The 21,095-nt window shown below is 44.4% G+C and overlaps 1 protein-coding gene across 1 annotated transcript; it reads right to left on the minus strand.

Annotated features, from left to right (window-relative positions):
- Positions 1–3,564: 3,564 nt before the first annotated feature.
- On the minus strand, positions 3,565–20,616 carry LOC115596104 (high-affinity choline transporter 1-like). The gene is made up of 8 exons (XM_030440900.1): positions 20,433–20,616; positions 19,326–19,442; positions 8,180–8,335; positions 7,810–7,958; positions 6,772–6,915; positions 6,419–6,572; positions 4,673–4,890; positions 3,565–4,416 (listed from the first exon to the last, which is right to left on the minus strand). Exons 1-8 carry the CDS (start codon positions 20,614–20,616, stop codon positions 3,856–3,858), a joined length of 1,683 nt encoding a protein of 560 aa, XP_030296760.1. The 3' UTR covers positions 3,565–3,855.
- Between the last annotated feature and the right edge of the window lie 479 nt (positions 20,617–21,095).

Genomic DNA, 21,095 nt, shown 5'->3' on the forward strand with positions numbered 1-21,095 from the left:
CACAGATAAGACAACTTAATTCAAGATACTTATTGAATTACTAAGGGACATGGATGATGAATGAGGACCACTAAACATATTTACATACATATGTACAACTAGAGTGGATGAGACATGAATTCATAATAAATGTCGTTATTACATGTTTGCTGACAGAATTAATAAAGTAATGAATGAAGGAATGAATGCAATTGAAAAGCATTAGAGAATGCAAAAAGGGGAATACTTCACTCAGATCAATAAAAGTAAAAAATCATTTAAGAATTAGCTCTGCCTCAACTCTCAGACAGGACACAGCCAGACAGCTCAGACAAGGTTTACCTGAGCCCACAGAGGAGACACACAGCTCCCATCTTGTTGTGTTTAGTCACAGGCTGCAGAATTAGGATGCAACTAGCCAAAAAGTCTTCAAAAGTCAAAAAGTCGATTACATAAGAAAGGAGGATTACAATATTGATGATTATTTACATAGCCAATGGCGGGCTCTCCTTGTGGCTTTTAGGAATCTTTGCAGTCGTTTTATTCAGTTCAGAGTTCATTCTTGACCTTTCCTTCACTCTCAGTAAAATGTCTATCAATTTATCCATTTCCTTCCGCTTTTCCGGGGCCAGGTCGCTGGGGCAGCTGTCTGAGCAGGGATAGCCATACTTTCCTCTCCCCAGACACTTCATCTAGCTCTTCTGGGAGGATCCCAAGGCGTTCCCAGGCCAGCCGGGTGACATAGGATCCGCCTGTCAATCTCACGCTCCATCCTTCCTTCACTCACTTGTGAAGAAGACTCCAAGATACTTGAACTCCTCCACATGAGGCAGGAGCTATCCCCCAACCCGGAGGGAGCAAGCAACCTCTTTCCGGTCAAGAACCATGGCCTCAGATTTGGAGGTGCTGATACTCGACTGCAAACCGCCCCAGGACATGCTGGACGTCCTGGCTCGAAGGAGCCAACAAGACAACATCATGTGCGAAAAGCAGAGATGAAATCCAGTCCATTAAAATAATAAACAAAACAGATGATAAAGGGCAGCCCTGCCGGAGTCCAACATGCACTGGGGACAGGTCTGAGTTACTGCCGGCAATGCGAACCAGGCTCCTGCTCTGGTCCGACAGGGACCATACAGCCCTTAGCAGAGGGCCTCTGACCCTGTACTCCCGAAACATCTCCCACAGAATGCCACAAGTGACGCAGTCGAACAGCTTTCACCAAGTCCACAAATAACATGTGGACTGGTTGGGCAAATTCCCATGAACCCTTGAACACCCTGCAGCGGGTATAGAGCTGGTGCAGTCTTCCACAGAAAGGATGAAAACCGCATTGTTCCTCCTGAATCCTCCTCCTCGCCAGTACCCTGGAGTAGACTTTCCCAGGGAGGCTGAGAGTATGAACCCCTGATAGTTGAGACACACCCTCTGGTCTCCCTTTTTGAATAGAGGGACCACCACTCTGCACACAATAGCGTCAATATCGGGTTAGTCTGTGAAAACAAAATGCTCACAGCGATAAACCTTCCTGTCCCTCTGCGTGTCACTCTCAGTGTGGCCGGCAGAGCTCCACCCGTCAGTGCAGGCCTCCTCTTGACAATGACCATGCCAGTTACAAATACTGCGACTGTGATGGAGAGTCTCGCTCCAGCTAACCCAGAAGTGTAAAATCTCTTAAAGGTCATGAACTCTCACACGTAATAAGAATTACTTTTCAACCTCTTTTAAACCATTCAAAACCCATGAAAATAGATTTTAAAGTCAAACACACACACTTACTTATCTCAAAATAATTCATGCAATTTTTAACTTCTTAACAACTGACGTTTTGTTTTTAACTTGTTCCCAGGAGAAAAAAAAATCTTTTTTTAACATTGGCCATTGGTAATGACATACACAGTAATTAAACTAGCATATGTTCATTAAATAAATCAATTCAAGCTAAAATTCTATAGAGTCTATAATACAGCTATACTGAGCCTGATCTATTTATGCCAGAGAATTCTTAAAATAAAGTTAATACCTTTTAGTAAAAAAGTCACCTGGGGTAAAACTCCCCCTGCTACCCTATTTTGTATTTGTACAGCTCACAGCATTTTCATTTACATGTTAAAGCCTCCCCTAGAATCATGGGGAGGGAGGTCAAGGGGGGACAACTGCCAAGCAAGGCCCACGTCAATTTCTGACAACTCACGGCAGTTTTCAGTGTTGCCTGCAAATTGTCATGTGCAGTTGCAAACCTGAACTTCCACGACAATCTACAGTGGTGTTTACTGATGAAAATCCCACCTTTCATGCAGATTCAGATCGGGGACGCCGTTCATCCCAATCACACCCCTCCAGGTTACACTGTCCCTGTTGTCCCCAGTTGGAGCACTTTCCACTACCCCTCCCAGGGCCTCCAAGAAGGCTGGTTACTTTACACTGCTGTTCGGCCTGTAAGCTGAAACAACAGTGAGAGACCTATCCCTGATGTGAAGGCACAGGGAGACGACCCTCTTGTTCACCGGGGAAAACTCCAACACATGGCGGCAGAGTTGGGGATCTATGAGCAAGCCCACACCAGCTCGCCGCCTCTCACCGTGTCAACTCCAGAGTGGAAGAGAGTCCAGCCTCTCTCAAGGAGTTGGGTTCCAGAGCACAGACTGTGCATGGAGGTGAGCCCAACTATCTCTTGCCAGTACGGCTCAACCTCCCGCACTAGCTCAGACTGTTTCCCCCCCAGCGAGGTGACATTCCATGTCTTCATGGCCAGAGTCACCGTCCGGGGATTAGGTTGCTGGGGCCCCTGCCCTTGACCACTACGCAAATCGCAAAGTACTGGCCCCTTCTGAACCCTCCTGTGGCTGGGCCTGTGGGCAAAGACCCGGCCACCAGGTGCTCGCCCACGAGCCCCAACCCCAGGCCTGGCTACAGGGTGGGGCCCCAGTAACGCCATTCCGGCCAACGTGAACGTCCTTGTTGAAGTCTTTATCATCAGGGCATTGGAACCGCTCTTAGTCTGACCCGTCACCTAGGAGCAGTTTGGCTTGGGAGGCCCTACCAGGGGCATTAAGCCCCAGACAACATAGCTCCTAGGATCGTTCAGGTTCTCAAACCCCTCCACCACAGTAAGGTGACGGTTCAAAGGAGTTCATGCCATTTGCCGCAGGGCAAGTAGGGGGTCTTCACCATGGAGAGCCCAAAAAGGGTGAAGAGCAAAAGCCAAGAGTCAAGAAGAGAGGAGGGGCTGAAATTCACAAGAGAGGCAGGCTGGCATGTGCACCAGCAGCAGGAGAGCCCGGAGGACATGCCTGCAGCAACTGGCAGAGTAGCTGAAGGCAGAATACATGGAGGGTAAAGGGGCCGTGGCAGTCTGCACAATGTGGGCAACAGTGGAAGCAACCACCACAGTAGCAGCAGACACGGATACGGAGGCAGTGCCGTTCCGAAAGAGCTGCAAACGGATCAAAACGTCAGACACTTGAAATGCCACAAGCCCGTGTGTGGCAACTGTGCAATAGCACTAAGGGCTGCAGCATCTCTCCCGCTAGCAGTATCGTCTCCACAGTTAGCTTCGGCTTCGTCAGCACTCTACCTGCTGCTAGTGACCACAAGTCTTCCTCCTAATGTTCTCACTGCTTTGGGGACCAACTCAACTGGGACTCAATTGGGAAGGGGGAGTGATGGGGTCATGTAATCGTGATTTATTATTGTTGTCGTTATTTTGGTACACACATTATGTATGCTCTTTCAACAATTTCCAGGGAATAATATAAACATTTACCTAAAAGATTTTTAAAGCTTGTATCAGGAGGTGCCCCCCCACTAGTTTTCAAAGGTGGTGACAATCCAGTCTATAGATCATCCGGCCTTGCTACTGTACACACAGGAACATCAACAACTTGTGCTAATCATTGGCTCCGAAGCCTCATTCTGAGAGTTGTTTCTGTTCAATTTCTCATTCTCATCATGTTCTGTGGTGTCACCTATTGGTGTCAGAGGTTGTGGTGAGTGCTGGACTTTCACTTTAAACACATCCCACTTCTCAGGAAGCATGCCTTTGTTGAAGAGCACAGACGCCAGATAGGAGAACAACAAGATGGCAGCAATGGCAGACAGCATGGAGATGGTCTTAACTGGAGAGTACTGGACATAAACATCGTCCTCAAGAGTACATCCTGGGAAGTGTATGACTGGTGCTAACCCTAGTGATGGGTCTCCACTGAGCAGTCTTAATGGTATTCCCACAAGACAGCCCATAATAGCCCCGTAACCATTGGAGATGTCGAAGAAGAGGACGCAGAGAAGTTGAGGGAAAATTACAATGTAGGCCACCTCAGCAGCCACAAACCAGAATAAAAGGACGCTGGTTTTCAGGCTGGTGAGTGATGTACTAACCAAGCCCACTACCAACACAGAAGCACGGATCACCCACTGAATCTCTCTGTCTGATGCCTGAAGAGGAAAAAGAAGAGGGAGAAGAACAGGTAAACAATAAATGAATGAGACTGTCCTGCTTTCAGATACCTCTATCCCTGCTTTCTTATTCTTCTTGTTTTCCATCATGCTATTTGATTTCATTCATTCTATTCTGTATTCCATTGCTTCCTTTTTTTAAATAAATGTGTCAACTAAACGGCAAACAGTGGTTTAGTCAGAATATTTTTGCTGTGATGAAGCAAATTCAAGATCAAATAGTGATTGTTCTCACCTGAGGCTTCAGGATGTTCTTGTAGATGTTGGAGCTGAAGACAGAAGCTGCAGAAAGCAAAGCAGAGTCAGCTGATGACATCACAGCGGCGGCCACACATCCAATACCGATAATGGAGATGACAGATGGTGTGAGGTGTTGCAGGGCGATGGGCAGAACTAGAGCTGCTTCCCCGCGTTCAAATGGAGAAGGTGAACCATAGGTAGTCTGGTTCCAGTCTGAAACATGGACACAAAAGAAGAAAAAAACTGAAAAATTGTCACATTATCTGTCCTAGTCTACTGTATATACCAAGAGGTAAGCGCCTTGTGATAAGACAGACAAAGCAGACAGGGCTGTGTTGATCATTTAACCCTGACCTGCTATACAAATCACAATGCCCCAATTGTCTACCTACAATGACATCCCTCTGGACATGCTGAAAAGGTTTGTCTTAGTCTAGCTGCATGATATCCTCATCTTTTCCCCAGATGAAGAGACTCACATACAGCATGTTCACCAGGGTCTGCAGCACCTCCCTGACCACCAGCTCTTCATCAAAGCAGAGTTTGAGTCTTATGTTTCCTCAGTTTCATTCCTGTATTTTGTCTTGTCATCCAACAACATTCAGATGGACCATGCTAATGTTAGCACTGTAGCTGGCTGGCCTATGCCCACCAGTCAAAAGCTAGTGCCATTGTTTTCTCAGGCTTGCATCATTCTATAGAAAGTCCTTTAGGAAGTTTAACTTCAACACCCAAGCCTGCAGTTTGTGGTGGTGGTGGTTGCCTCGGATGTTGACGTTGTGGAATCGCTCCCTCATAACTCCACTGAGGATGAGAAACTCAATCCCTGTGCCTTCATATCTTGGAAACTTTCCCCTACAGAGAGGAATCTGAACTGGTTTGAGGGAGCAAGCATATTTAGCTTGTTTGGATCAACCACAATAACTTAAAATACATCTGCAGCCATCAACTCAACAACAGCCCAGGTGGGCTCCATTTTATTCAACTTTACTCTTCTAAAAACAATAAACCTGACATCCTGTCTCATCTGTTTGACTATGACTCTTTTTCCAAGTCTCAAACCTACAATTGGCCTCCTTCCTGCTTTGTTGGAGGTGGGTTGTTAAAAAGAGAGTCAAACAGAGTCCTCTCACTCCCAGGTCATTCGTTAGGCTCACACCTTCTGCTTCTCTTGTCATCCTTGAGTTCAGCAGACTGTCTTCATCATAAGACAGTACAACAAGTTTTAGTTTATGAAAAGGGAGGCAGAGGAGTTTGCTGCTGCTTGCTCAGTATTTGACCAGAACATACCAATGCCCAGGACCGAACGGCAACATTAAGGACCCAGACGACCATGTTCCTTGGCACCTGGCCTCGCTTTTCCACTTTTATGTTAATTTCAGGAGAACTTCAAGTGCAGTTAAGCTGAGGTAAAGGTGGCTTAAATTAAGTTGACAACTTTGTGGTTGGACAGTCTTTGGATGGATGGATGGATGGATGGATGGATGGATGGATGGATGGATGGATGATTGATAAATTGGTAGATTCTTGGTTTGAAAACATTAAAAAACAAACAAAACAAATAATTTCATAAAAGCTTTCAAGATGCAAAAAATAAGTTAAGCATAACAAAATGGAAACAGAAAGAATAGAAACCATTAAGGACAAATTCTGATTAAACCACACAGTTTACAGGTCACAATAATCAGAATATAGACATTAGCTTTGACAGTTTACATCAGTATCTAAAAGCTTTTAATACCTGTGGATGCAGTGGCAGCCCCAAGCAGTATGGGAGGTATCATAAGTACAAGATAGATGAAAGCAGCAAGAAAGCATGAGCGCTTTGCTGTGGCTGTGGAAGCAGCTGACAAGGTCCTCTGGTGGATGCACTGATATCCCAGAGACCCCAGTGCCTTCAAAGTAAAAGAGTTAGATGGTTAATACTTTCAAGGGTGGCATCTCCATAAATCAGTTAAGTGATAGTTATTTCTCTTGGACATTTACAGTCATGCTGATTTTGGTATTATGCTCTGACCATAAGCTGTTTTTTTAACTTTAGTTACAGCGAGTACAGTTACAGTTTGTTTACAGTAGTATTTGGTGTTTACTTACAAAGAATAAGAAATCATCAATCATGATCCAGGTTTTTTTCAGCTCTGGTTTACCAATCCAGGGAGCGTGTAAGGTGTTGTTCATCAGCGTCTGGCTGATATCCGAGACAGAAGGATTCATCACAACAAAGGGAACGCAGAGCCACTGCAAAGGCAATTATACAAATGTAAATGATCAACACACATTTTCAAGGTGTCCTTTGGACTTTTTGATGCCTTGCCTGTAAATGTTCTCTTAAAACAAAAGGCCTGACATTTAATCTAGCTTTTGAGACTGCACTAAGCCCAGTGATAGAACATTCTTAAAAACCTTTTGTGGGATATTAAATAGTTTTGAATTCTGTAATCAATGTATGGTAGAGAACAGATCAGGATGTGAGAGGAGGGGAGATTCCCCTTCACCTAATGTGTGGGGATCAGGAAGTCATATAAGGGGCAATTCTCTTTGCCTGGTTCTTTACAGGGAGGTAGATAGGATGACATTTACAGTCCAATAAAACATCCAAGGGTCATTGTCCTGGGAAATGTAGGATCATCACAAAAATTAGGGGATTATTGTTTTGGGAAGAACTGTCATGAAAGTATATCATCCTACTCTGTTGTATTTAAGTCAAAAGGGGGGAGAGAACACTTTGGATCTGCTCTCTGCTCTTTGGAGAATTAGCAGCTCTCTACCTCAACAAGGAGAATTTCCCTAATCCTTTTTAGCACCAAGCTCAGGGTGCTGTTAGCCCCAGACTAATGAAGTTTTTTTTCCTAAATCCAACGGTCTCCCCCTAAAATCTATACTCAACTCAATAGCAAAATCTTGGCTGTGTCGAGTCAAACCGGTTAGGCTAGCAGATGTACTCGAAAACCTGCATAAAAAGGCTGGAACAATGTTGGCACATTCCATAGAAGGCTGACCGTGAGTCTAGCTGGAGGCTTGCTGGCCCTGCTGTAGAGTAGGTTAGTCCTGAGTTTGCAGGGATTAGGATAGCAGTGTGAAAACCCCTAATGATGACAGCATATATATATAAAGCATATATAGCAAACCAACCAGGCTGATGAATATGAGGACCAGCTGTATAACATCTGTGTAGGCCACAGAGTAGAGACCTCCCAGCAGTGTGTAGGTGATGGCGACAGCAGCAGAGATCCAGATGCACACAGTGAAGGACAAATCCAGGACCACGCTCATAACTCCTCCTGTCGAACACATTCTAGCAGTGAGATTTTATAACCAGTCTCTGAAGACTATTACCACTTTAAATCAATCTGAGTGGGTCATCTCTACACAGGTATACAGGTAGGAATTTACATCCATGTATACATTTATTTTACTTAACAGATTACACAAATGTAAGAACACAGTTACAATTATACATATCTGAACATATGTTTTTGAAATACATACATATATACTGTACCTAAACCAATTAAAGTTGCTGGCACCCAGATCACATCCAGAATAATAGATGCCAGGCTCAGTCCAGCTGCCAGTACTTTTCCATACTTGATATGGAAAGGGTCCAGCATCGTCACATAGTTTGCTTCTCTCATTGGCTTGGCGAACACCGAGCCAACTTGATTTGAGAAAGGACAGACCACAGTACAAATAGAAATTAAAATAGGGTGAGGAAAATTTCTTGTATCCATTTCTTGTCAGCCTTTCAAACTGTAAAAAAGCTGAAAATAATACAGCATCTTGAGCTTCAGTAAGGAAGTTGTATATTCTTATGAACATCACTTTATCTCAGGTCACTGGATTTGGCCCCAATAACCCCCGCTCCACCGTGAAAAAAGGTGGTTTAAAGCGGTAACATCACCCGCGACCCATGGAGAAAGCAGAAGAAAACGAAAATCACTTTATCTCAATACAGGCTGAGTTGAAACACAGTATATGTTTGGACTATGTAATATCAATGTGCTTTATTGTGGCTAGTGTTGAGTGAAGTGTAAATTTGCTGATGTGGAAGTGTTGTTGTCACTTTATGATGACATGGTGAGGGTGTAAGACAAGTTGCTCTAATTCTAACAAATCTAATTTAAAGGATTCTGTCTTATTCCTGTCATTTTTAACTCTTGCTATCTGTATTTTATGTGTTTTCTAGGTCTTTGAGGTATATTTTGACAGGAAGGAAGCCACCCGGTGGCGCTCTTTAAATTGAAGTATTTTATACCTCCACATTGGTAGGTCGAATTAATATAAAGCTTGGTAGAATCATTGTCAATGCCCTCCTGAGGATGGCTGATGAAAGGCGTTACCAAGGGACTCTATAGCACCCTCTGGAATATTAAAAATCCAGCCCCGCCTCCTACATGCACATACATGAACGACACAACAAGTATGCATTTGTATCATGACCAGACACACAAAAACATTGGGGTACCAAACTGTCACTCCAATAGGAAGTTGTCTATTTTGATTCAAATTTCTCATTTGACCCCATTTTCATCTATTTCCATTAGTGTTGCTTTCATCAATGAAAATTATGGCTAAATATCGTTGTCAACAAACCTTTATCACGTGATGAGATGCAACTTAAATGGTGGTTATGTGACAAAACTATGATCAATATATAATGCAATATTGTTGACTAAAAAAATGGGACTAACTGTGGTTCACAAAATAAAAACTCTGCTAAAATATCTCTTCATTTTCCTTGACCAAAACAAGACGAAAAGAAATGTTAGAACACTATTTTAGTCTCGCTATTATTATTATTTTGCAATATTTCTGTTTCCATCCATCCATCCATCCATCCATCCATTTTCTTCCGCTTATCCGGGGCCGGGTTACGGGGCAGCTGCAAGACCAGGGACACCCAGACTTCCCTCTCCCCGTATAATTCCTCTAGATCCTCCGAGAGGATCCCATGGTGTTCCCAGGCCAGCCGAGTGGCATAGTCACTACAGCGTGTCCTGGGTCTTCCTCAGGGTCTCCTCCTAGTGGGGCATGCCAGGAACATCACCCGAGGAAGGAGTCCAGGAGGCATCTGATACAGATGCCTGAGCCACCTCAACTGGCTCCTCTCAATGTGGAGGAGCTGCGGCTCTACTCACGATCCTCCCGGGTGACAGAGCTCCTCACCCTATCTCTAAGGGAGCGCCCCACCACCCTGTGGAGGAAACTCATTTCAGCCGATTGTATCTAGGATCTTATTCATCCTTCCATCCTTCCCTCACTGGTGAACACACCCCAAGATACTTGAACTCTTCCACTTGAGGTAGGAACTCTCCCCCAACCTGGAGGGAGCAAGCCACCTTCTCCAGTCGAGAACCATGGCCTCAAACTTGGAGGTGCTGATTCTCATCCCGGCTGCTTCACATTTGGCTGCAAACCGCCCCAGGACATGCTGGAGATCTTGTCTCGAAGGAAACAACAAAACAACATCTTTTGCAAAAAGCAGAGATGAAATCCAGTGGCTCCCGAAAAGGACCCCCTCTGGCCCCTGACTGCGCCTAGAAATTCTGTGAATTGAACCGGTGACAAAGGGAAGCCCTGCCGGAGTCCAACATGCACCAGGAACAGGTCTGACTTACTGCCGGCAATGCAAACCAGGCTCCTGCTCCGGTCGTACAGGGACCGTACAGCCCTTAGCAGAGTGCCTCCGACCCGGTACTCCCAAAGCAACTCCCACAGAATGCCACGAGGGACACGCTCGAATGCCTTCTCCAAGTCCACAAAACACATGTGGACTGGTTGGGCAAACTCCCATGAACCTTTGAGCACCCTGAAGGTGGGGTATAGAGCTGGTCCAATGTTCCACGGCCTGGACGAAAACCGCATTGTTCGTCCTGAGTCCGAGGTTCGACTATCGGCCGAATTCTCCTCTCCAGTACCCTGGAATAGACTTTCCCAGGGAGGCTGAGGAAATTCTGCCCCCGATAGTGTTCCATCTATCGGGGGATAGTACCCATACTATTGGGTCTTGCCAGAATTTCCTTGAGGTTGACCAGTAGTCCTCCTCCATGGCCTCCCTGACCTTTTTCCAGACCCGAGGCTTCGCTTCTGAGACCGCCCGTGCTGCCACACGCTTGGCCTGCCGATACCCGTCAGCTGCCTCAGGAGTCCCCCGAGCCAACCAGGCTCAATAAGACTCCTTCTTCAGCTTGACAACATCCCTTACTTCCGGTGTCTACCACTGGGTTTGGGGATTGCCGCCACGACAGGCACCGGATACCTTACGGTCACAGCTTCCACCAGCCGCGTCAACAATGAAAGTGGAGAACATGGTCCATTCAGACTCAATGTCCCTAGCTTCCCTCGGGATCTGGTCAAAGCTCTCCCGGACGTGAGAGTTGAAGACCTCCCTGACAGAGGGTTCCACCAGACATTCCCAGCAGACCCTCACAATACATTTGGGTCTGCCAAGTCTGTCCAGCTTCCTCCCCTGCTAGTGGATCCAACTCACCATCAGGTGGTGATCAGCTGGCAGCTCAGCCTCTCTCTTCAACCGACTGTCAAAGACATACAGCCGGAGGTCAGCATGACCACAAAGTCAATCATTAACCTCCGGCCTAGGGTGTCCTGGTGCCAGGTGCATTGATGGACATGCTTGAACATGGTGTTCGTTATAGACAAACTGTGACTAGCACAGAAGTCCAGCAACAGAACACTACTCGGGTTCAGATCATACCCCTCCAGGTAACACTGTCGCTGCCCACATGAGCGTTGAAGTCCCCCAGCAGAACGACAGAGTCGCCGGTAGGTGCACTCTCCAGTACCCCTCCCAGGACCTCCAGGAAGGCCGGGTACTCTACACTGCTGTTCGGCCCGTAAGGCAAAACAACAGTGAGAGACATATCCCCAACCCGAAGGTGCAGAGAGACGACCCTCTAGTTCACCGGGGAAAACATGGCGGCTGAGCTGAGGAGCTATAAGCAAGCACACACCAGCTTTCCGCCTCTCACGGTGGGCAACTCCAGAGTGGAAGAGTGTTTCCTGAATCTCAATTCAGGGGCTGCATCAGGTCGCACTGTGCAGACGCAGGTTACGTCACTTCCTCAATCCCCACTCACATGGCATTATTTAGAAGATGCAGCTGCCTCGCCTTAAGGTTGACAAAAACTCAAGACACAAAGTTAAGTCTGACACAACGAAAGGGACCGATGGCTGGCCATCAGGGGTTTGTCTTTGGGAGTAAAAGAAGAAACAACATTTGGACACACTTTCATTACATAGTAGTGGAAAAGAAAACCAAATGTGTTGTGGGAAAAGATGGGGAGAAATATGGCCGCAGGAAAAAACACCACAAATCTTAAGAGACATCTCAAGGCATTCCATAATGAAATCAAGATTAGTCAAGACATTAACGTAACGTTACTTTCTATTTTAGAAAGCTCATGCCAACGCATGAGGCTGTGGTTAATGTGTCACATTTTTAAAGTTAGCCTTAGCTTAAGACGTTAGCTACTGGAGCAGAAACGACTGAGACATGGAAAGAAGGATAATGAATAATGACATGAGGTGTGTGTGTGTGTGTGTGCTGCTGTCACCAAATTACATAAGCCACCTATAGGCCTATGTAATTTGGTAACAGCAGCAGAAGGGAGGAGGGTACAACATAGCAAATGCAATACAAGTACACATATATACAGATAACATACAGAATCATACACAAATAGTGTGTGTGTGTGTGTGTGTGTGTGTGTGTGTGTGTGTGTGAGAGAGTGAGAGTGTGTGTGAGAGAGTGTAAAGTAGGTTTCTCCAAAATACTTGCCAGTCAAGACACTCATTCAGAGGTTGATTTATTAAGGTAAAAATAATAACAAGGATTCATGCTACTTAATTAAATTTTCCAGAGGCTGCATCTGTCCTGAGTGACATTGTAACCATTCTTATGCTAGATTCCAGATAGAGCATCAGTGAAGCAAGTCCCGCCCAAGAAGATGGACAAGCCAGCTACTGCTCAGGATCTCTTTGCCACAAGGAGGTACAACGACAACTCCTCAGAACCATGTACCAAAGGGGAGGTGATAGTGCAGTGGATAGGTTGCACAGGACTCCCAGCACGAATTGTCAAAGATGAGGAATTCATCGCCATGATGGCAAAAATGGACAAAATATTCAAAGTGCCAAAAAGACATAAAACTTTAAACTTGATTGGCAAAATTGACAAAAAAAGAGAAAGTAAAGCTCAAACAAAACCTGGCCACAGCACATGGAATAACTACAGGGTTGGATATTTGGACTAAAAAGGGGCTTACAGCATCCTTCCTGGGAGTTAGTGCCTGTTACGTCGACCCTGAGGACAACAAGGCTTAACATAAACTCCTGAACCTGAAGGAGATGGTTCTACCTCACAACGCAGAGTCGATTAGTACATTTTTGGAGGAGTCAATGGAAGAATGGGGGATTCCCAGAGAGAAGGCACTCACAACGATTATTGACAATGGCAGCAATATGGTCGCTTCGTTCCATACACGTAGAAGTTGCCACAACTTCTGAAAAGGACTCAGAGGCGGAGCACGACGATGACCATATCGAAGTAAGTTCGTAGGAAGTTAGCCACTACAACTATTTCATTTGGTTCAACAATGTAAGGAATAAAAAAGTTGAATATGTACATTTGTTTTTTTTCTATGTTTCCATGTAGATACAACCATGGAGCCATAGAGAGGACCCCAAGCGTGGTTCTCACCCTACAGCTTGTAGTGAATACGCTTCAGAAGGAACCCCCAATCCAAAGGCTGTTGGAGAAAGTGAGGTACTTGGTGAACGTCATAAAGTGATCTGTCACCACAGAGCGGCTGCTGCAGAAGTGTGCTGTGGTTCTGGTTAAAGACTGTCCCACCAGGTGGTCAAGTTGCTTTGCCATGATGTCACGCTGTCTTGAAGTCAAGGAGCACCTCACAGCTGAGGCTGAGTCCATGGGATGGGACAGCCTACACAGTGAGTGGCAGAAGATTGGGATGCTGGGAGACCTTCTTCTGCCATTTGTGCAGCACAATAAGTTGCTTGAAAGTGACATTCAATCACTTTCCCTTTTTGTGCCAGCACTCCTGGATCTCAAAAACCATATGTCAGAGTTCTCGCCTGCACATGGAAGAACCTACAAAGATGCAGCTATTCTTGCTCAGAAGATGCTGTCCAGCATGGATATGCGCTTTAGTGTATTTCTTGACTAACAGCTGACAACTTCTCACCACTTCCTGCTGCAGCATGCTTTGTGGACCTTTGTGTAGCTGAAACCCTTCTGGAAAATTATGACATGGAAGTACAGGATCTTGTCAGAAAGGCAGATGACTACATTGCTCATTTTGTGCCACAAAGACTGCAAGTACGAGAAGAGCAGTTGACCGATGATGAGCAAGTCGCAAATAATTAGGGTACAGAGGCTCCAGAGTCAACCCCCCCAAAACGGCGTAGATTTAAGTTCGTCAGTGCCAATCGTCCATCGAGGCCAAAGACAACAAACATGAGACAGGAGATTTTGAAATATGAAGAGGGGCTGTCCAAGTTCCACCACACTGCTGCTGAGGTTAAGGAATCTGGCATTGAGTTTTGGTTAATTCAGTGTTCTTCCACTGCGTTTCCTACACTGAAACCTCTTGCCTTGGACCTCCTGTCGATGCCAGCCTCTCAGGCATTTACAGAGAAGGTCTTCAGTGTGACTGGTTACCTCTCGTGTGACTGCAGAAACAGGGCTAGGACCATTTTCGAAAGAAGTGCTTTCCTCAAAGTAAACAAACCTAAGTAGTAGTTATTGGCCTGAACAGACATGCAACAACCATGCATGTACTGCACACACACACACACACACACACACACACACACACACACACTCACCTGCACTGTCCAAAACATGGACAGGTAACCGATGCACACGAAATAATCAGGCAATGGGGCAGGGTACGCAGCATTCCCCGTCGTGCGTGGACTGCGAGGGCCTGTTCGTCGCTGCTTGCACCTTTAATTAGGGGGGCAAGCCCCAGGGGCTGAGGGAATGCGTATGCAAGCATAAGCATTTCCTAGGACCAGCGGTGCTAGGAACCCTATTGTAATTGTAAAGATTTTTAGGGGGCCAAGCCCGAGGGGCCGAGGGAACACGTATGCAAGAAAACGCATTTCCTAGGACCAGCGGTGCTAGGAACCCTATTGTAATTGTAAAGATTTTTAGGGGGCCAAGCCCGGGGGGCCAAGGGAATGCGTATGCAAGCATACAATTACAATTACAATTACAACCCTATTGTAATTGTAAAGATTTTTAGGGCCTGAGCAGGTAGACCTGTGAGGTCCCTATTGTAATTGGAAGCAAAGAAATTTTCTTCTCCAAGTTTGACTGCAGTTTTGGATGCCTGAACATACCCCAAAACTCACCAAATTTGGAATATATGTCAAATCCGGCGAAAATTACGATCCTGCATTGTCACTGGACATGGTCGTGACCTGCGGGCTCTGTAGCCCCCTAATGTTCTTCCCTGCCTTCCACATGCGCGTAGACAAACGAAATTTGGTACGCAGATTCATCATGAGCGGACGCACAAAAAAGTCTGGGGGCCCATACTCTCAGTCCAACAGGAAGTCAGCCATTTTGATGTGTAGCGGCATTTTCGTCCAATTCATGCCTACTTTGAAAACTATCTTGTCCTCTCCGCATCAATATTTAGTTGGCCATTTTGATTTTGGCCGCCATTTGGAAATATTGCCAATCTTCGTACTTAAATTATCTCCTCCTACAGATGTAACACCACCGACTTCATAGTCACTCAGTATCATCCTCTGACCTTGAAGATGAAAAGTTATTGAAATCTTAATCCTACGTCATACCTGCTGGCCGCGGTGGAGCGGTCAGTTCAAATCCTTGCCGTAAAGCATCAAGTCCTCATAACTTCTTCATACAATTTCCTATCTCGGCCAAATCTCTCAGGAATGCAGAGGGAGTCGCCCTGAAAAGATCTGTGTTGTCATGGGGCGTGGTCATGACCTGCAGGCTCTGTAGCATGCCCTATTGTGATGCCCCGCCTCCTACATGCACATAAAAGGACGAAAATTGGTACACACAGTCATCATGACCAGACGCATAAAAAACCCATTTGGACCCATACTCTCAGTCCAACAGGAAGTCAGCCATTTTGGTGTGTGGCAGCATTTTTGACAAATTCATGCCTGCTTTGAAAACTATCTTGTCCTAGAACTTAAACACCACAGTATTCACATTCACTCAGTATCATCTTCATGCCTTGAAGAACAAAAGTTATGGAAATCAATCTGCTGTGTCATACCTGGTGGGCGTGACAGCAGACGCCATTTTTCCGCTTTGCTGTCAAGCATCAAATCCTTATAACTTCCACATACAATGCCCCAGCTCCTCAAAATTCCTCATAAATGTAGACAGCGTTGCCCTGAATACATCTACACATCCTTTCAAAGTCGGACATTTTGAATTTGGCGGCCTTTATGAAATACTGCCCGACATCATACTTTCACATCTTCCTACTACAGATTGGACAGCACAGACTTCACAGTCAGTCAGTATACTCCTCGGACCATGCCAAAGACACGCTAGGAAAATCTTTATCCTACGTCATACTTTCTGGCCGGGTCGGTGCCCGCCATTAAAATCCTCGTCATGAAACACCAAGTCCAACTTTTTCATACAATTTCCTATCTCAGCCACTCATCACTCAGGAATGTAGAGGGAGTCGCCCTGAATAGATCTGGCATCAATACTGTGTCATATCCATAGCGCCACCCACTGGACACAGGAAGCTTTAAGCTTTATCTCAGTCAATTTAGGCTTCCTACATGCACGTACATGAATTAAATTTGGCACACGTGTGTTATGACAAGACGCACAAATAACTCATTTAGACCCATACTCTAAGTCCAACAGGAAGTGGTCAATTGTGATTAGAAGCACATGAATGTATGGTGCAAGTAATACAAGACGTCCACTAGATGGCGTTGTTGTCTTTCAAGTCACATGTGTTCTGTTTGTTTAGGAACCTCTGATTAACCTCTGAATAAATCCATTCCATTACAGGAAGTCAGCCTCATATTTATCCGATCTTATTAGGGGGCCAAGCCCTAGGGAACACGTATGCAAGCATACGCGTTTCCTAGGACCAGCGGTGCTAGGAACCCTATTGTAATCGTTAAGATTTTTATTTTTATTTTTCTCCAGCTAAAAGTAGTGCTGCAGGCTAAACTGTGCAAGGGAGGGCGGTGTAATTTGGAGGGTTGGTCCAGACTCCTGCGAATATCTCAGACACAAAAAACTACAGATATCCGCCTGCAGGGGGCTCTATAAGCGAGGAAAACACGTTTTTGCCTATAACTCAACAGCACATTCAAAAACCTTGTATCCCCAGATCCCCTGAATGGAGCTGAATCACTTTGCGATTGGCCACGCCCCCTTCCGATTAGAAAGTTTTTTCGCAAAATCGCAAAAACTGGAAAACCTACTTTTTTGAACTCCTCCTTGGGATTTTGGCCGATCTGCGTGAAACTTGGCACAAACACTCTTCAGCTGGACCTGATCCAAAGTCATCAAAAGAATTTTGCTCTGTCAAAAAATGCGCAAATTACTCACAAACAAATTTCTGTAGCTAGTTATAAAAATGCAAACTGTTTGATATCTCGGTCAAACTAAATGCTGTGAACACCAAATTTGAGATCCTTGGTTGCCATGAGACTGGGAAGGGATGAGCCCAATTTGGCGAAGTTTGGCCATTAGGGGGCCCTAAGAAAATGGGAAGTTTATATCTCTTGAACAGCTACAGCGATTTTTACGAAATTTGGTCCGTATGATGTTGGGCCAATCCTGAGCCCATATCTTGAAGGTGGTCATGAGTGTTCAATGTGGGCGTGGCTTATTACAAGATAAACAACAAACATTAATTTCAGCCAAACTATTATGCTGAGAGTTTTGAAATGTATGTGGTACAGATAGAATAGGACACAGTTCTTCCATACCAAAGATTGCACATGTACTCCAGTAGGTGGCGCTATAATAGATGCAATCGTGTTTTTGCCTGTTACTTCCACATTTTAAATAACACATTCGCAAACCTTATATCCATATGTTCCCTGAATAGAGCTGGGTTTTCTGATATAGGACACGCCCACTTCTGCTGCACATTTCTTTTGCTAAATCGCCACATATGCAAAACCTACTTTTTCGAACTCCTCTTTGGGATTTTGTCCGATCTGCATGAAACTTGGCACGTACACTCTTCAGCTGGACCTGATCTAAAGTAATCCAAAGAATTTTGCTCAGTCAAAAAATGTGCAACTTATTAACGACAAATTTCTGTAGCTAGCTATAAAAATGTAAACTGTTTGATATCTTGGTCAAACTAAATGCTATTAACACCAAATTTGAGATCCTTGGTTGCCATGACACTGGGAAGGGATGAGCCGAATTTGGCGAATTTTGGCCACTAGCGAGGCTAAAAAGATGGGAAGTTTATATCTCTTGAACGGCTGCACCGATTTTTGCGAAATTTGGTCGTTATGATGTAGGGCCAATCCTGAGGCCATATCTTGAAAGTGGTCATTACTGGTCAATGTGGGCATGGCATATTAAAACAAAACTAAATCGGCACACATTCAGCCATTTGGACTTCCTGTACACTTCCCATTACAGCGAGTACCACAGCTCAGATGTTGGCCTGTGTCCTCACTTTTGCCCCGAGCCCACCAACCTTTGGGGGACAACTTCCGTGGGCTCTGCGGTGCGCAGGGGGGCTTGGCCCCTTTTATAACTGCTAGCAGTTCTAGTTTAGTTTGCCGTGTCATTTGCTTAGTTTCTGATATTTTGCTTCTTTTCTGGGATTTTGCTTAGTTTCTTAGTTTATGATGTAGCTATTCTTCTTAATTTACGTTGTCTTGCTGTTCCTGTTTCTCTGATATTCCTTTATGTTTGCTGAATCCTTGTATTGTTGTTATCCAAATTAAATCTTCATTCAATGCACTTCCTGCCTGCTCTCATACATTTGAGTCCACCTTTGGTGTTCCAGCATGACAGATTCACAAAATCTTTGTTACACCAATCTTTATTCTGTGTGTTAAATCTTTTGGCATTTCATTTGCCTCCAGTTGTACTGTTTAAAATTGCCAATACATTGACATGTTAATTTGAACCTGTTTGTAAACTAAAACATTTAGTTAGTGTACTTTTTTCTTTCAGTTGCATACATTTTTTTTCATAATCAATGGTGCAGGTTCACATTCATGAAATCATAATGCTGCGTTCAGGAAAACATTTCAACCTTATTCTAGAAAAAGGACATCACTCATACTAAAAGTCCAACGTGTAAATCTTGATGTCACACAAGAATGGGATAGGATGTATTTTTAGCTGACAGGGTCAGTATACGTTTTTTGTTGACTTTTGCAAACAAACTGCCTGTTTGAAGAACTTGTACCTGCATGTCATCTATGTCATCGATAAATCCCTGAAGTCATCCTGCTGCCTACTCTGTCTGCGTTTGGGTCATATTTTGTGTATGTCAACTTTACTGTTGTCTACAATATGACTTTCAGGTTTAAGTAAGTAGTCTGTATATGTGTAATTATACAGACAGAAATACAGAATCTTTTCAAATGATAGTTTAAACTCTTACCAATTAAAAAAGACACGCTGTATGCCAGATGCATCACGGTTGTCCATGTAAGTCCCATGGAGGGCGTGTAAACCATCTCAACTGTTCCAACAATGGTTGCTCCTCCGACCCACGTAGCTACAGGATGGATGAAAACACAGCAAATACATTTAGAGGACAAAGAGAAGCTTTTTGTACAGAGGACAAAGGGAAGGGTGATAATTCATCAATATTAGGAGAAAGCACTGATTTCTAAGTGTAACAAGGAATTAATTTCAAATGAATTAAACTCCTATCCTAATTTTCAATTACACATTTTCTCTGAAACGTCTCTGAAAATGTGTCCTTGGTTCTTATGAATTAGTTTACCATGATTCTGAAATGAAAAGAATCAGTCAGCAAGCTTTCAAGCTGCTTAGTCTTGGACACAATACTTTTTATGTTCAAATGTCCACCAATCAGTCCTTTTGGTTTTATTTGCTAGAGTTAGCTGGAACTGCTATGCAGGTTACATAGTTGTGCAGGAGGGCTGTCCTCAGCACATCATGTCACAACAGGCTACCTTTCTTGATGTGATTCTGTGTTTTAAACTTAACCATGCTATGTAAAGCAGAATATTCATTTTGCATTTAAATAATCTGGATGATAAACACCTGGATATTCTTTTCTGTGGCATAGAAGTGTTGCACATGCTTCAAATATCTTATTTTGTCATTTCAGTTGTTTTTAAACTAAAGTTAAAAGACTGCTCACACCCCCACCCCCAAGTCGTTTCAGTATTTCAGTGTTGAAATACTGTGCAATATTTCAGTGTGTATTTTGATTTTATTTTCACCTTAAGTTAAGTCATACTGTGTACTTATACAGTGTATATTTTATTCCCTTTGTATTTATTTGCTCCTCTCATAGCCTTTCTCTGCCTTTCTTCTAGCTAACTTTGAGAGACACACCCAAGAGTTCCAGTCTACATGTGCTACCCTGTGCCTGTGTAAAAGAACATCTTATTATTAACTGGAAACTGTTATTTTGCAACACCTACAATATAAAGGGCATTAATGATATTCCAAGAGTTTTAAAAACACAATCATACAGTTTCCGTCCTAGTTTTGCCAGCTGTGCTCTCCTCACCTGTCATTGTGAACATCCCCACCACCCAGTTTATGTTCCGGTTTCCCAGCAGAGTCATGTCCATTCCTGTTGCTGCACTTCTCTTCTGTTCCCTTTTGGACTTAACAGAAGCCCAGATGCCGGTCCCAAGGACCAAGAGGTAGAAAACCACCATTGCTATCACTCCTGGGATGTTAACGGCCATGGTGGACTGCTTGACTGGCTTCCCCACTGAGCATGTGGAGACCAACTGATATCTGAGTAATTTCCTAAGAAGACAGGGAAGGCGTTCAGACAGTGAAAACAGGAAAAACAAGAACCTCATTAATCACCACAGTTACAGTTTCCTGTGGCTTGGGTTGGCAAGCACAGAGATGCTACAGAGCTGACAGATGAACTTGAATTTACTTGCTTCACTGGAGGTGATGAAATAATTACATTGCACTAGTTCAAAGAGCTGCAGGTTAGTGAAAGATAACATGAACATCCCCCTGAAGTCAAGCGAGGTTTTTGTTGTGACAAGCAAACTTTTTTCTATATCAGAGTTGCAGGAGGCAGTCAGGAGTAAAGCTAACTGTTTAACAGTCTGATGTGGTTCCACACATCTCTGTATGCAAACACAACGTTCACACTGGTAACATGAACTTTACCATAACTTGCGCTGGTGTTCACAAGTATGCTGAT

The sequence above is a fragment of the Sparus aurata genome, chromosome 15 (assembly GCF_900880675.1).
Source record: "Sparus aurata chromosome 15, fSpaAur1.1, whole genome shotgun sequence".
In the NCBI taxonomy this organism is placed as follows: domain Eukaryota; kingdom Metazoa; phylum Chordata; class Actinopteri; order Spariformes; family Sparidae; genus Sparus; species Sparus aurata.

What these genes read in the sequence shown, in the direction of transcription:
- LOC115596104 (XM_030440900.1), bottom strand. Translation starts at nt 20,616, where the DNA reads ATGGCCGTTAACATCCCAGGAGTGATAGCAATGGTGGTTTTCTACCTC. An exon ending in TCCTCATATTCATCAGCCTG is followed by an intron (nt 6,916 to 7,809) that starts GTTGGTTTGCTA and finishes TTGCCTTTGCAG; the next exon opens with TGGCTCTGCGTTCCCTTTGT. An exon ending in AGAACATCCTGAAGCCTCAG is followed by an intron (nt 4,417 to 4,672) that starts GTGAGAACAATC and finishes TTTCCTCTTCAG; the next exon opens with GCATCAGACAGAGAGATTCA.